Source organism: Colias croceus, chromosome 19, assembly GCF_905220415.1.
Source record: "Colias croceus chromosome 19, ilColCroc2.1".
NCBI lineage: Eukaryota > Metazoa > Arthropoda > Insecta > Lepidoptera > Pieridae > Colias > Colias croceus.
In genome coordinates, this window is record NC_059555.1 from 5,894,836 (window position 1) to 5,907,161 (window position 12,326).

At 34.8% G+C, this 12,326-nt stretch overlaps 2 protein-coding genes across 2 annotated transcripts in view; both read right to left on the minus strand.

The window, feature by feature from the left end:
• The window catches only part of LOC123700218 (TWiK family of potassium channels protein 9-like), a 108,328-nt gene that overhangs the window by 44,835 nt on the left and 51,167 nt on the right, over positions 1-12,326 (minus strand). The gene's annotated exons all lie outside the window — the stretch shown is intronic.
• LOC123700429 lies at positions 1,094-5,152 on the minus strand. The gene is made up of 2 exons (XM_045647640.1): positions 3,729-5,152; positions 1,094-3,515 (listed from the first exon to the last, which is right to left on the minus strand). Exons 1-2 carry the CDS (start codon positions 5,150-5,152, stop codon positions 1,094-1,096), a joined length of 3,846 nt encoding a protein of 1,281 aa, XP_045503596.1.

The window sequence follows — 12,326 nt, forward strand, 5'->3', positions numbered from 1 at the left end:
ATACTATCTTTCTAATTTACTAACACTTAATTTAATATTTAAAAATAGAATTGTTATAGAGAAATGAGAATGTTTATACTAACCACACTAACAACAAATAAAATTTGTAACTAGATATAAGTAAAGGAATGAATAAAAGCTTTATTATTATTATTATTATGTTTCTCTTCTCCATAATACTCGGGTACCACCAGAAGGACGGTACCCGGATCTTTGGAAGGCTTACGTGGGGACACGGATCCAACACGCAGAGGCCCTTTCGAGACTTTTAATGTGTTGTGGGACACCAGCCGCAGCCTGCCCATGACTGCACTATAGAGATACAGCCCTAGGCAGTCCGCGGCCGATGTAGGACTATTGCAGGGTATGGAAATTTAATAATTGGGCTATGGATTGGGATGCTAAATGGACTGGTACTGGGGACTATGGGAAACTATGGCACCTGCCTTTCTACTAAAAGAAAGTAAAAATATGGTGGCAGGTGGTGACTCGCCCTCTCACTGTATGGGCCCCCGAAACAAGTCGCTGCAATAGTGCGACAAGGGGGCAACATATTATGAGCAGCTAAGGGTGGAGAGGCGTCCCTGGACTTTAAACTCCGATCACGCGCTCCCTGAGGGTCCAGCATCACGTGCCTACTCGCCACTTACGCTTCGCATCCACCCTTCGAGCTAAAAGCTCTCGCGACTCCACTCTGGCCGGCCGGTTAAGGCAAGCCAGAGGTGGGGGTCCTGTCCTCGTCAGGCTTCACTCCGACCGGCCGGTGAAGGCAAGCCGGAGATGAAGACAGGGGCCTCCCCCGGGAGCACTCGGTTCCCGCAGGGTCGCTACTCCCCGACACCCCGCCACAAGGTGTCCTGCGGGTTGACTGATTGCACGGGTGGAATATCTATTATCACGTAAACAATAGATATCCCAACCGTGGGCGATGGGGTCGTCACATCCCTACGCCCTTATTATTATTATTATTATTTATTTTTGGTGGTAAAACCTCGCCCATTTCTGGGGAAATACGCTAAAGTAGCGGGCTTTTGGCCAAAGCAACTTTAGGGGGTATATAAAAGTACATACGTATATATATGTTATATAATATTCAGTCTATAGATAGGAATTTCCTTACAATCCTGCAGGTATTTAGTATGACTGCTTTCTGTAGCAGAGCGTATGTGAGAGGGTGTAAGTTAAGAGTTTTCAGACTGGTGTGTAGAGTTTTGGGGATGACGCCTGTACTAGAAATAATAATAGGGATAGTTTTAACGGTGTGTACCTGCCACTGGGTTTTGAGTTCTATTGATAAATCTGTATATTTTGATAGTTTATTTGTGTGGGTGGAACTAAGATTATGTGTGTTCGGGATTGCTATGTCTATTAAATATATAGTTTTATTTTTCTTATCGTGAAGTGTTATGTCTGGTCGATTATGGTGTACAGTTTTATCGGTCAGTATTGTTCTGTCCCAATACATCTTGAAGTCCGGTGAGTCTAAAATGATTTGTGGGGTGTATTTATAATATGGTGTTTTTTCTGTAATGAGTTTGTGTTTGTATGCAAGTGTCTGGTGTACTATAGCTGCTACCTGGTCGTGTCTGTGTTTATAGTCAGTTTGTGTGATGGATGAGCATGCACCTGTTATGTGCTGGATTGTTTCAGGTTGTTTATGACAGTGTCGGCAGTGATCGCTACTAGTACTATCACGTATGATGTATTTTCTATAATTTTTTGTGTCAATTACCTGGTCTTGGATAGCCAGCATAAATCCTTCTGTTTCGGGAAACAGTTCACCTCGTTTCAACCATGCGTTTGATGCAATTTTATCAACGACGGGGTTGGTTAGATCAAGACGATGCCGGCCGTGAAGGGATTTTGTCGTCCAAACGTCTATTTTCTGCTGTTTGGAGGTTATATTAATTTGTTTAGTATGGTCTGCAAGTGTGAGTGGTGTGAATGAGTCGGCTTGGCAAATGGCGTTGTGTAAAGGTGATTGATTAGAGCGCTTGTGAAAGAAAGTTCGGAGTAGTATGAGCTGTTTATTATAAAGATTCTTGATGTCGATGAGACCTCTTCCTCCTTCACATTTAGGTAAGGTTAATCTTTGTATACATGATCTAGGGTGGTGCTTCCTGTGCTTAGTCATTGTGGTGTTGATAATTCTTTGAAGTGTTGCAAGTTCGGTTTGGTTCCATCGAATGATTCCAAAAGAGTACGTTAATATGGGTATGGCAAACGTGTTAATAGCCTTAATTGTATTCCTTGCGTTGAGTTGGGTATGAAGTATCTTATGAAGTCTGTTCTTAAAACTTTGTTGAAGTAGCTTTTTGATTTCTTTATGGTGGATTTCTTGTGACTGAGTATAACCTAAATATTTATATCCTTCCACAGGGTCTACTGTATCTATTATTTCGTGACTTGGTAGTTCATAAGGAGCCTGTTCTACGACACCTTTGTTGATAGATTGAATTTTGCATTTGTTTATACCAAATTCCATGCAAATATCATTTGAGAAGTTCTGTGTGATGGTGGCAAGTGTATGGATATCATCAGATGTGCCTGCAAAGAGTTTTATATCATCCATATACATGAGGTGAGAAAGAGTTGTATGTTGGGTGTTGTGTTTAATTTCGAATCCTATACGTTGTCTATTTAGCATATGTGAGAGTGGGTTAAGAGCTAGGCAGAACCATAAGGGACTCAATGAGTCTCCCTGGAAAATACCTCTTTTAATTGAGATGACATCAGTTTCGGTAGTTTTTTGAGAATTGTGTACTTTTAGTTTAGTGTTCCAATTACGCATAATATTTTCTAAAAAGTGAATAATAGTGTGATTGATTTTGTAATGTTTCAAAATGTATATCAGCCATGAGTGTGGTACGGAATCGAAAGCTTTTTTATAGTCGATGTACATGGTATAGATGCTACGTTTTTGTCTGAGTGCTTGTATTGATGCTACTGAATCGATGGTTAATTGCTCTTTACAGCCCTGGCTGTTTTTGCGACATCCTTTCTGTTCTTCTGCCATAATGTTGTGCTCATGTATGTGTTTATAGATAGACTCACTTAAGCATGCAGTAATTATTTTATATATATTCTGTAAGCAAGTGATGGGGCGATATTTGGAGGGGTTTTCAGAATCTGATAGATCTTTTGGTAGCATATATGTTAAACCTTGTGTGATGTAATATGGCAGTAAATTGGGTGATTGAATGAATGTGTTGATATGTTTAAGTAACAGTTCATGCGTACGTGTAAGTTTTTTGTACCAGAAATTGTGTATATTATCTGTACCTGTGGCTTTCCAGTTGTGGGAACGCTCTATGACACTTTTTAAAAGATCTATCTGAATTTGTTCAAATTCCATATCTGGGACATGATTCAATATTTCTTTATCTTCGTCAATCCACTGGTTATGTCGGTGTTCAATAGGTTGAGACCAAATATTTGACCAATATGTTTGTAGTGATTCAGATGTTGGCGGAATACAGTTACTGTCGTGGGAATTATTGGGTTGTGAAAGTTTTCTATAAAATAGTTTTTCATTATTACAGAATTGTTTATTTTGAGTTTTTCTAATTGTTGTCTCCTTATATCTTCTTAATCGATTTGCTAGGGTAATAAGTTTTTGTTTCAGGGTGTCTAGAAAGTGTGTAATATCGGTGTTTTCGGATTCATGTTGGGAATGTATTTTGTATGTTTGTTTAATCCTAGTTATATGTTTGTCTAAGTTTGGAGACCGAACGCCTTTAACATATTCGTTAAGTCTACCTATGTTTGCTCTCAGATCTTTAATTCTGCCTTCTAGTCTTCTTTGCCACCATGGGATTCTCTGTTGTTTACTACATGTTACTTCATCTTCTATAATTCTAGCACCAATAAACTTAGCCGAGGTGAAGGCAGCACTGTATATTAATGTCTGTATTGTGTTAAAGTCTACGTCAGATTTCAGTAGTTTTGGAAGTATTTCATTGTTGATGTAGTTTACAGTAGATGATAATTTCTTTGAAGGTTTTAGTTTAGGAATATATGGCCGCTTTGTAGGATCTGAGTCTTTAAATCTAGTATAAATATCTGTAAATAGTTCTTCTAATTGTTTAGTTAATTCTGAAGGAAGCTTTAGTGAATCTTGGGTAGTTTGTGTAGTAGCAGGGATTTGTTCACTAGTGAATGTTTGTGTCACTTGAGGGGTCTGATAGTTATAACTTGCTTGCGTTGCATCGATTGTAGTATTTTCGTCTGAAAGTTGTAATATCGTAGTGCTCAGTTCATTTTTGATTTCTTCTCTTATTGTGTTTAATTTATCAGTAGATAAAAGCTTGTTATGGACGATGGATCTGCGTTGGTCTGCTATTCTTTGCACTGAAAGGTGTGCGATTGAAGGGCACTTAGAGATTACATCTTGATGCAGTAGTGGCCTATATGTAGTTAGATCGGTTTCGAGTTTTGTTAAACGGTAATAACTTCTCATAATTTCTTCATTTAGTTTATCCGTCCATCTGATTCTACGTGATTGGGTGTAGTCTGTAATATTATTCTGTTCTGATGCTGTTGTATTTTGCAATAAAGCTCTAACTTCCTCTTTAATATTATGGATTTCTTGGTTTTTAAGGAAACCACGCTGGACAATGGCACGGCGTTGGTCCCCTATTCTTTGTTTTCCTACCTCAGCCATGTCAGGAAATTCTAATATAAAACGTGCATGTAATGGTGTGAGGTATGATTTTGTGTTTATTTCAAGGTCTGTGAGGATGAAATAATGGCGCATGATGAAAATATTCATTTCCCTAGACCACGTTTTACGTGTGCGCCGTCCATCTAGGGCGGGCGCAGTAACTTTAGCTGAAATAGCCTCCTGCGCAACATCCCCGATGGATTGTGATGATGACGTAGATGATAAATGGGGTGATCTAAATTGTTGGGTTGATGAAATGGATTGTGGTGATGAGTTGACAGATGATATCACTGATGACGGTGGTGAATAACATGATGATGATTCATCATGTATTGACTGTGTTGCAACAGTATGAGACTGGGCAATTAGCGATACGTTGCCCCCCCCAGAGTACGAGGGGCAGCCCGGGCTCGTAGGCCCGGGGCGGGATTCTCCATCGTTTTTAACTTTGGTACCCGCCTGGGGTAATATTCTACTTCTTAGGCGCATCGCATATTACAGATAGTTTTTTTTTTAACATTTACACAATATAACTTATATAATATATATATTATATGGTATAAAATATAAATGACGAAAGAATAATGATGAACAAAGAATGATAATAAATAGATGCGATATCAGATTATAGATATTAAGATAGGCTAGAGAACGACATAATATTATATTACATTATATTATATTTAAACAGTTTTAAATATTGAGCTATACTGGGGAAGAAAAGGAAGATATTATGAAAGAAAAATGTTCTTGGCCTGTGACTGGACCAGGAGCATTGGTTGTATCCATCTTAGTCTGGCCTCTCACCCTAAACCTGTCCGGCATGAGTAACTCTACCGGCTTAGCTTTAACGTTCATTGAAGCGCGCAAGCCCCACCACGACGACAACGTAGGGATACGACGGGGTATTATTATCCCTTTTTATTGCGTATGTTTCAGAATATTATCATTCATTGTTTGTGGCCTTGAGTCATAAAAATATTCGATAGTAGGCTCTACATTTTCTTCTATTACTATGTGACGCATAATATCTAGGATAAATATTTCTTTTAAAAATATTGTATAACATAAAAGGTTATCTACAGACTTTAATGCGTATCACGAAACTCTGAATATAATTCAGATGATCTTAAATAAAATAAATAATAAATAAATAAACAAAATCTTTATTTTCCCAAAAACATTAACTTTACAAAAATATGTACGCTGACTCTTAATTAAACTAGTCGAGAAACTCTGTATCTTAAGAGCCAGCGTTCCTCCTTATGAATACAACTAAGTACATTTGATCTTATAACATTTTGAAACATCCGTGTACATATTATATTAAACTTATCGCACAAAATCAAAAGAGAAGAATGAATTAAATAGAAACTGATTTTAATAGTTAACACTACAATTACCATAGACTATTAAAAATGAAATTAAAATGTAAAATGCTCTTGTGTGCCTCGCATGAAAATTGAACTCAACATTATAACACTATAATTAATGTTATCATAACATAGAGAATGTTCTTATATATTTGTTTCAATTTATTCAAGCATAATAACAAATCTTTATAAAACGGTGATAAAATAATGTTCACAGAGCTATACCGTATCGCTTTGTGGATATTCTTAAAACGTTCTGAAAGTATAATTTTAATTCCAATTTCCACTTTTTATTCAATACGGTTATTACGAATTGTACGCTTTATGGAACGCAAAAACAGCAACGTAATTCTGATAAATTCCGTATCGATTCTTCCTACCGTAATAACACGGTGAAATACGATCCCTGCTTTTATTTTCGACGTAATACCTATTGGAAGAGCAAGAATATTGACATACAAGCGTTATTATACAGACAGAATTTTTAATATTAACAAAAAATCTCTGAAGATAACAATATTTTTCATTCGAAAATCCGTAGAAATAACAAAAATATATTTAAATGAAAACATCCTTTAACGACATCAAAGATCGCATTCCCTAAATAATTTCAATTAAAACAATAAAAGATATTTCACATAAAACGAAAAGAAAATCGGCCTTTTCAACGGAAAGCAGGAAAAAGCTAAAAAGACATTGAAGAAAAAAGGTTTTCCTTGTTATTCAAATGGAACAAAGTTTGAACGTCGTCGACTTTTGAACCGAAATAGTCTGAAGCTCAAGTTATATAAGAATTTTGAGAAACCAAACACGTTTATCAATATGAATCTCTTTCAATTGAACCATTTAAAAATAATAGAAAAATGAAATAAAAATCAAAAATTTAGCAATATTTGGTATAATGTCATTAAATCAAGGTATTTAAGAATAATTTCATAGTAATTTTACAAGAATAATTACATAAAACATTTGTAATATCAAAATGGTTTCAATCGATTTAAAGAAATCGATTCTTCTGTCTATATCTTAATCTATTATATCACTAATCTACACATGAAAAACAGTTCATGAAATTTTTAGTTGAATCGTTAATGAATTATGCATAACGCATATCCGATTAGCTATCATTGTTTAAAAATAACATTCACTATCCTTCCTTCACAAACTTGCCTATAAAATACTAGGAAATACTATGTAAGTATACCTAATACATAGGGAAAATGTTGGCATTGTTGCAAATATACACAGACTACGCTTGCGAAGACTGATAAAGGATTACACCCATCAAACTGGAGCTTGCTTACATCCTGTTTTACTTATTACACGCCTTTATCAAAATGTACGTGCGATGCAGTTGACCATTTATTTAATTTGGGCGTTAGTAACAAACATTTTTCTTGTGTAACATAATGAGGGGTATATTTACTTATTTACCGGCTGTTTGGCGCTTAGAATAAAATATGTAAACAAGAAAATGTTTCTTCAATCTGTCGGAATTTGCGTAATTGGAAAAAAACCATTATGTTATGATAGATCTGATTGATTATGCACAAATCAATATTTAGCTAAATCCATTTTATAGTTATTGTAAGAAAAAATAATGTGTAACTAAAAAATACAAGAACATGATTAACAGGTTTGAAAAATTTGTACATTCCTAGATATCACTTATAAAGTTCAAATTTTTGTTTAATCAATCAAAATAAAAATAGTTACGAACGCCCAATACTTTATTAATTATTCCGATTACTGTTGAAATGTTTTGATAACAAAATAATTACTATAAACTAATACGTCATGATTAATTTTTATTTAAAATGGAACTATTAGGATTTTTTTAATGTCATAGTCAGCATAGGTGGATGAGGGTATATTGTACATGGTAAGCGCTACTACCGCCCATGAACATTTGCGGAGGCAAAAGGTCGTCTGTCTCTTTCTACTTAAAAGAATGAGAAAAAGAATTAATTGACGATGGGAATAAAGGAAAGGACTGGGAAGAAAAAGGATACAAACTTCTGGCTCTACTACTCACGAACGAAACAATTGTATTCGCATGCTATTATTTCAACCCGATTTGTGTGGGAGTGTGATGGAACACTGGTGTGAGCTGGCCCAATTCGTGTAGAAGCGTGCTCTAATCGAAAAGAGATTATGTTTATTTGTAAACATTAGCTACTTTTAAACGAGGAAAATGGATCTTAAATATTTATGTTCAGGATTTACAAACATAAAATGAACAAAGTAACTTTATACTAATTAACGCTTTTATGGAAATAAACATGCTTATATGCATTTATATTTGTATAATAAAAAATATTAATTATTTGTTCAATAAATAGACAAATTTCAAAGCAATGGCTGTGTTAAATTATTTATCTATAATATAAAAATGAATCGCATCGAGAACAACTGAACCGATTTCGTTAATTCTTTTTTTATTACATTTCTTGGAGTACGAGGATGGTTCTTATGGAGAGAAAACGTAAAAATGTACCACGGACGAAGCCGGGGCGGACCGCTAGTTTAAGAATAAAAATGTTTACAAATATTGCTTTCCTCTAAATATGAGTAGGTATTATAATATTTAAGACTAAATTATTTTTTTAAAAGCGAAGGCGACTTGAGAGTAAAATACCGACACGTCATGGAGTAAGGCGACTATTTTGGTATCATTGAATCTTGCCAAAGAAGTTTCACTTCTCACACGTGTGCTCGGCATACACGCTCTTTTATTATAATAATAATTTGACCAAAAATGCTGATAAACAAAATCAATCCACGAAGCTTACTCAAGCTCCTATTACAAAAAGTTCCTCCCAAAATAAACATAAACGATTATAGTAAGTAATTGTATCAAGCCGAAAGAGGCCGTTTTATTTAGTTTCCTCCTGGACCTTAGCCAATGTTTACGCTGAAGACGGATCGAGTCGTCCATGAAAGGAACGTTTCAGCATAATTGAAAATACGATACAGTTCTAGGGCAAATATTTTTGATATGTTGAAAGCATATTTCGGGAATCATGTTACAGCGGACTGTGCAAATATTTTTAAGGAATTGGTCTCTGCGAAGGTTCTAGAGGTCTATATTTAGATAAAATACATTTCTTAAAATATAAGTATTAAGTACGTCTATTAAAAAAATACTTTCGATTCTAAATAGTACCTAACAAAGTTTCAAGAAGTTCAAACAATTCTTAAATTGTCTCTGTTTTTGAAATGTCTTTCATAGGGAAAAACCCTTCGGCGAATCGAACCTACGAAGGCGTAACTAATTCTAAAAATAGATACATATTTGAGGAAGTGATGTTGTTCTATAATAAGAAATAAGCTGAGACAATTCGTCATCGTATTTTTGTTTTCCTAAGTTTTCTGATTCATTTAATATTATCTATTAGTTTTTTTTTATAATTTAAATGAACGTCTTATCACGTACAGTACAAGGTATTGTGATTTGGGTAGAAATAGGTATTTGAATCCCGATATCGAAGAAAAAAATAGAAAAAATAATAAAAAGGTTTAAAACTTTTTAAATTTCATTTCAAGTATATAAAAGCAAGATTCACCTTTGTCTCCTAGTGAGGCAACGCTATTAAAGTCCTACCGGTAAGTACATTAATGACACTTCCCCGGTGTAAACAGCTTCATACCGGCATGAGACCGTAGTGTTTTTGTTTTTTAAAACTCAATGTTTTGTTAAGCTTTTTAGTTTTGGAAGGGCACAACGTCTGCCGAGACAGCTATAACTATAATACAAGAGCTACCTTGTTGGTGTTTTTTTGCGTATTACTTGATTTAAAAAAAAAATTGGTTGACCGTAAAGTCGGTTTACTGACGATAGTTGAACGTGCGCTCGTTCCGCGCTCTCGCTTGCACTTCAAGGCCTTACGGAACGCCTCAGAGCGAGGTAACGCCGCATGAGTCATGTTTTTTCGTGCGTGCAGCCGGCTCTATCAAATTATAAGACGTTGTCACGTCAAAATACTACAAACAGGCCCAAATAGTACTCTTATTCAGTGTCAATATGATGACATAATATGCCTACAAACATCAATCGATCCTTACGAAATTTAGTTTATAATAAAAGCAGTATTCAATCTTCAAGGTTCGTTTGCGTACTACAATCTCTAATTGGCAAGTCTTTTGTACAAGAATAAGCCCTTTGTGAAGGCGAATTTGTGTATATCTATTGCATCACAAGTATATGGTCGCGTAAACCAATTACGACTCTAAAAATATATAATACAAGATACAGATTACAGATTTAACACGCTCCAACGTCTCTCAGTAAACAGTCTATGTATCGTGGTATACGTTGACAAATAAGAACAGCCTTACCCTATTTCCTAAAGCCATTCTGCATCCCTCCGCACCGCTGGCTTCACAAATGTAGCTGCTATTGTAAATGTAAATGATTCAGACACGTATTGGTCCTTTCCTTGCTTTATTGTGGAAAAATCGCTTCTTGGAAATTAGGTGCACACTATATTGGAAAAGGTACTTTCGTCTTTCAGAACATATGTAATTACAATCAAATGTTTATTGATTTTGTACATGAAACTATAATGCTAAGTATTATAATGTTAAAAGCTTCAGTTACTAACTGAATTTACTATACCATAGAGGCCATATAATTATAAACCTGTGTACATCTAGGTCAAAATAGAATAATTATGAGTGCATTAAAAATTTAAACTAATACTCAATGTATTAAACTGTAAACAACACATTGTATATTATTTAGTATGTTATATTTTGCATAACAACAAATCTATTAATAATCATTTGAAAAAAGAGCTTGTGTGCTGAGAACTCGTGTCAGAAGTGAAACTTCTTTGGTAAGATTCCAAGATACCAATATCGTCGCTTAACTTCATGACGTGACTGTATTGCCATGACGCGACCATGAAATTTTACTCTCAACGCGCCTAAAGAAGTTTCACTTCAAAAACCTCATAATCACTTAAGTATATGCAATAATATAAGTGTCAAGGTCCAATAGCAATTATAAGATGACGATCCCGAAGTCATTTTCGTCTAGATTGATCCAGATACTATCTGGTCATCAATCTATTCGACCTGGCTCTGATATCGACGGCCTTATCTTGAGGACATTTCGGCACATTACGCCCTTTACGCGTTTCGCTAATATTATTTTAACGACGCTGGCATTTTTCATGACTGTCAGTATAGTGAGGATATTTTATATAGTGGGGAATGGGATGAAGGGAAATAATGACGTGTGCCGCTAATAGGAATGATATTGTTTGTTTTTTCGTTATCTACTACTTGTATACGTAGTATATTATTATTAGTCTGTGCTACTACTTTAGCAAGCTGGGAAATTATTTCACCAACAGTTTGAAAATTCTTCACTATCTTTTTAAATTTGTCGGATTAACATGAGAAAAATTGACACGCAGGACGACTGTAATATGAGAAATGTTTTTCATTTAAAATAGAGCAGATTAATAACATTTTTCGTATCTTATAAGTGACATACCCTCGCTTTACATTGTATACCTATAAACAATATCTGAACTAAAACCTTTTATCCAAGTTTGTAATGCATTACGTCAAAAGTCTTTTCCATCAACTTCTGTTCCTCCTATAAATCCCTTTTCTAATACTCTACTTTTTCTAACCTCAAATCTCATAGTCTCAAATCTTACATATCGGATTTTGACTTACACTGAGGAACATAAAATTCAATATCTCTACAAACACTTAATTATCACGCTGAGGACATCGTTATCCCCACTTACTTTGCAAGTGCTAATGGAAAAGTAGAAGTGACATCGTATAAGCCATAAAAAGAGTTTATTGCCCGCCTCGGAGAACAGGCCCATTTTATGTTGGTCTGGAGGGATAATTATGATACTCTGTTGGGTCAGATTAAACGTACAGTTAACATTTTATAGCCTTCTTTATATTGCTTAGTTCAGTTATAATAAGCGTTATTATAATCACGCTAATTTGTTTTGTAAAAGTGCAAAAATTGGGAAAAGTAGTCAAATGGATTGTTTAAATACGATCTTCTGCCGTTTCGATCAATATATTTATGTATTTATATGATATATATCAGAAGATGTATAATCGATTGAAACAATAAAACTCTACATGAATTTTCTCGAATAAAGTATAGAACTGATTTGGTTAATATTTAGTATGAAGATTAATTTGCTGATTGTTTCATGATTGTGTACCAACAAAGAAAGATAAAAGTAAACTCAGTTTTGAATCGATTGAATAGTAAATGCAGAATTAAACATTGAATAGTAAATAAGTAA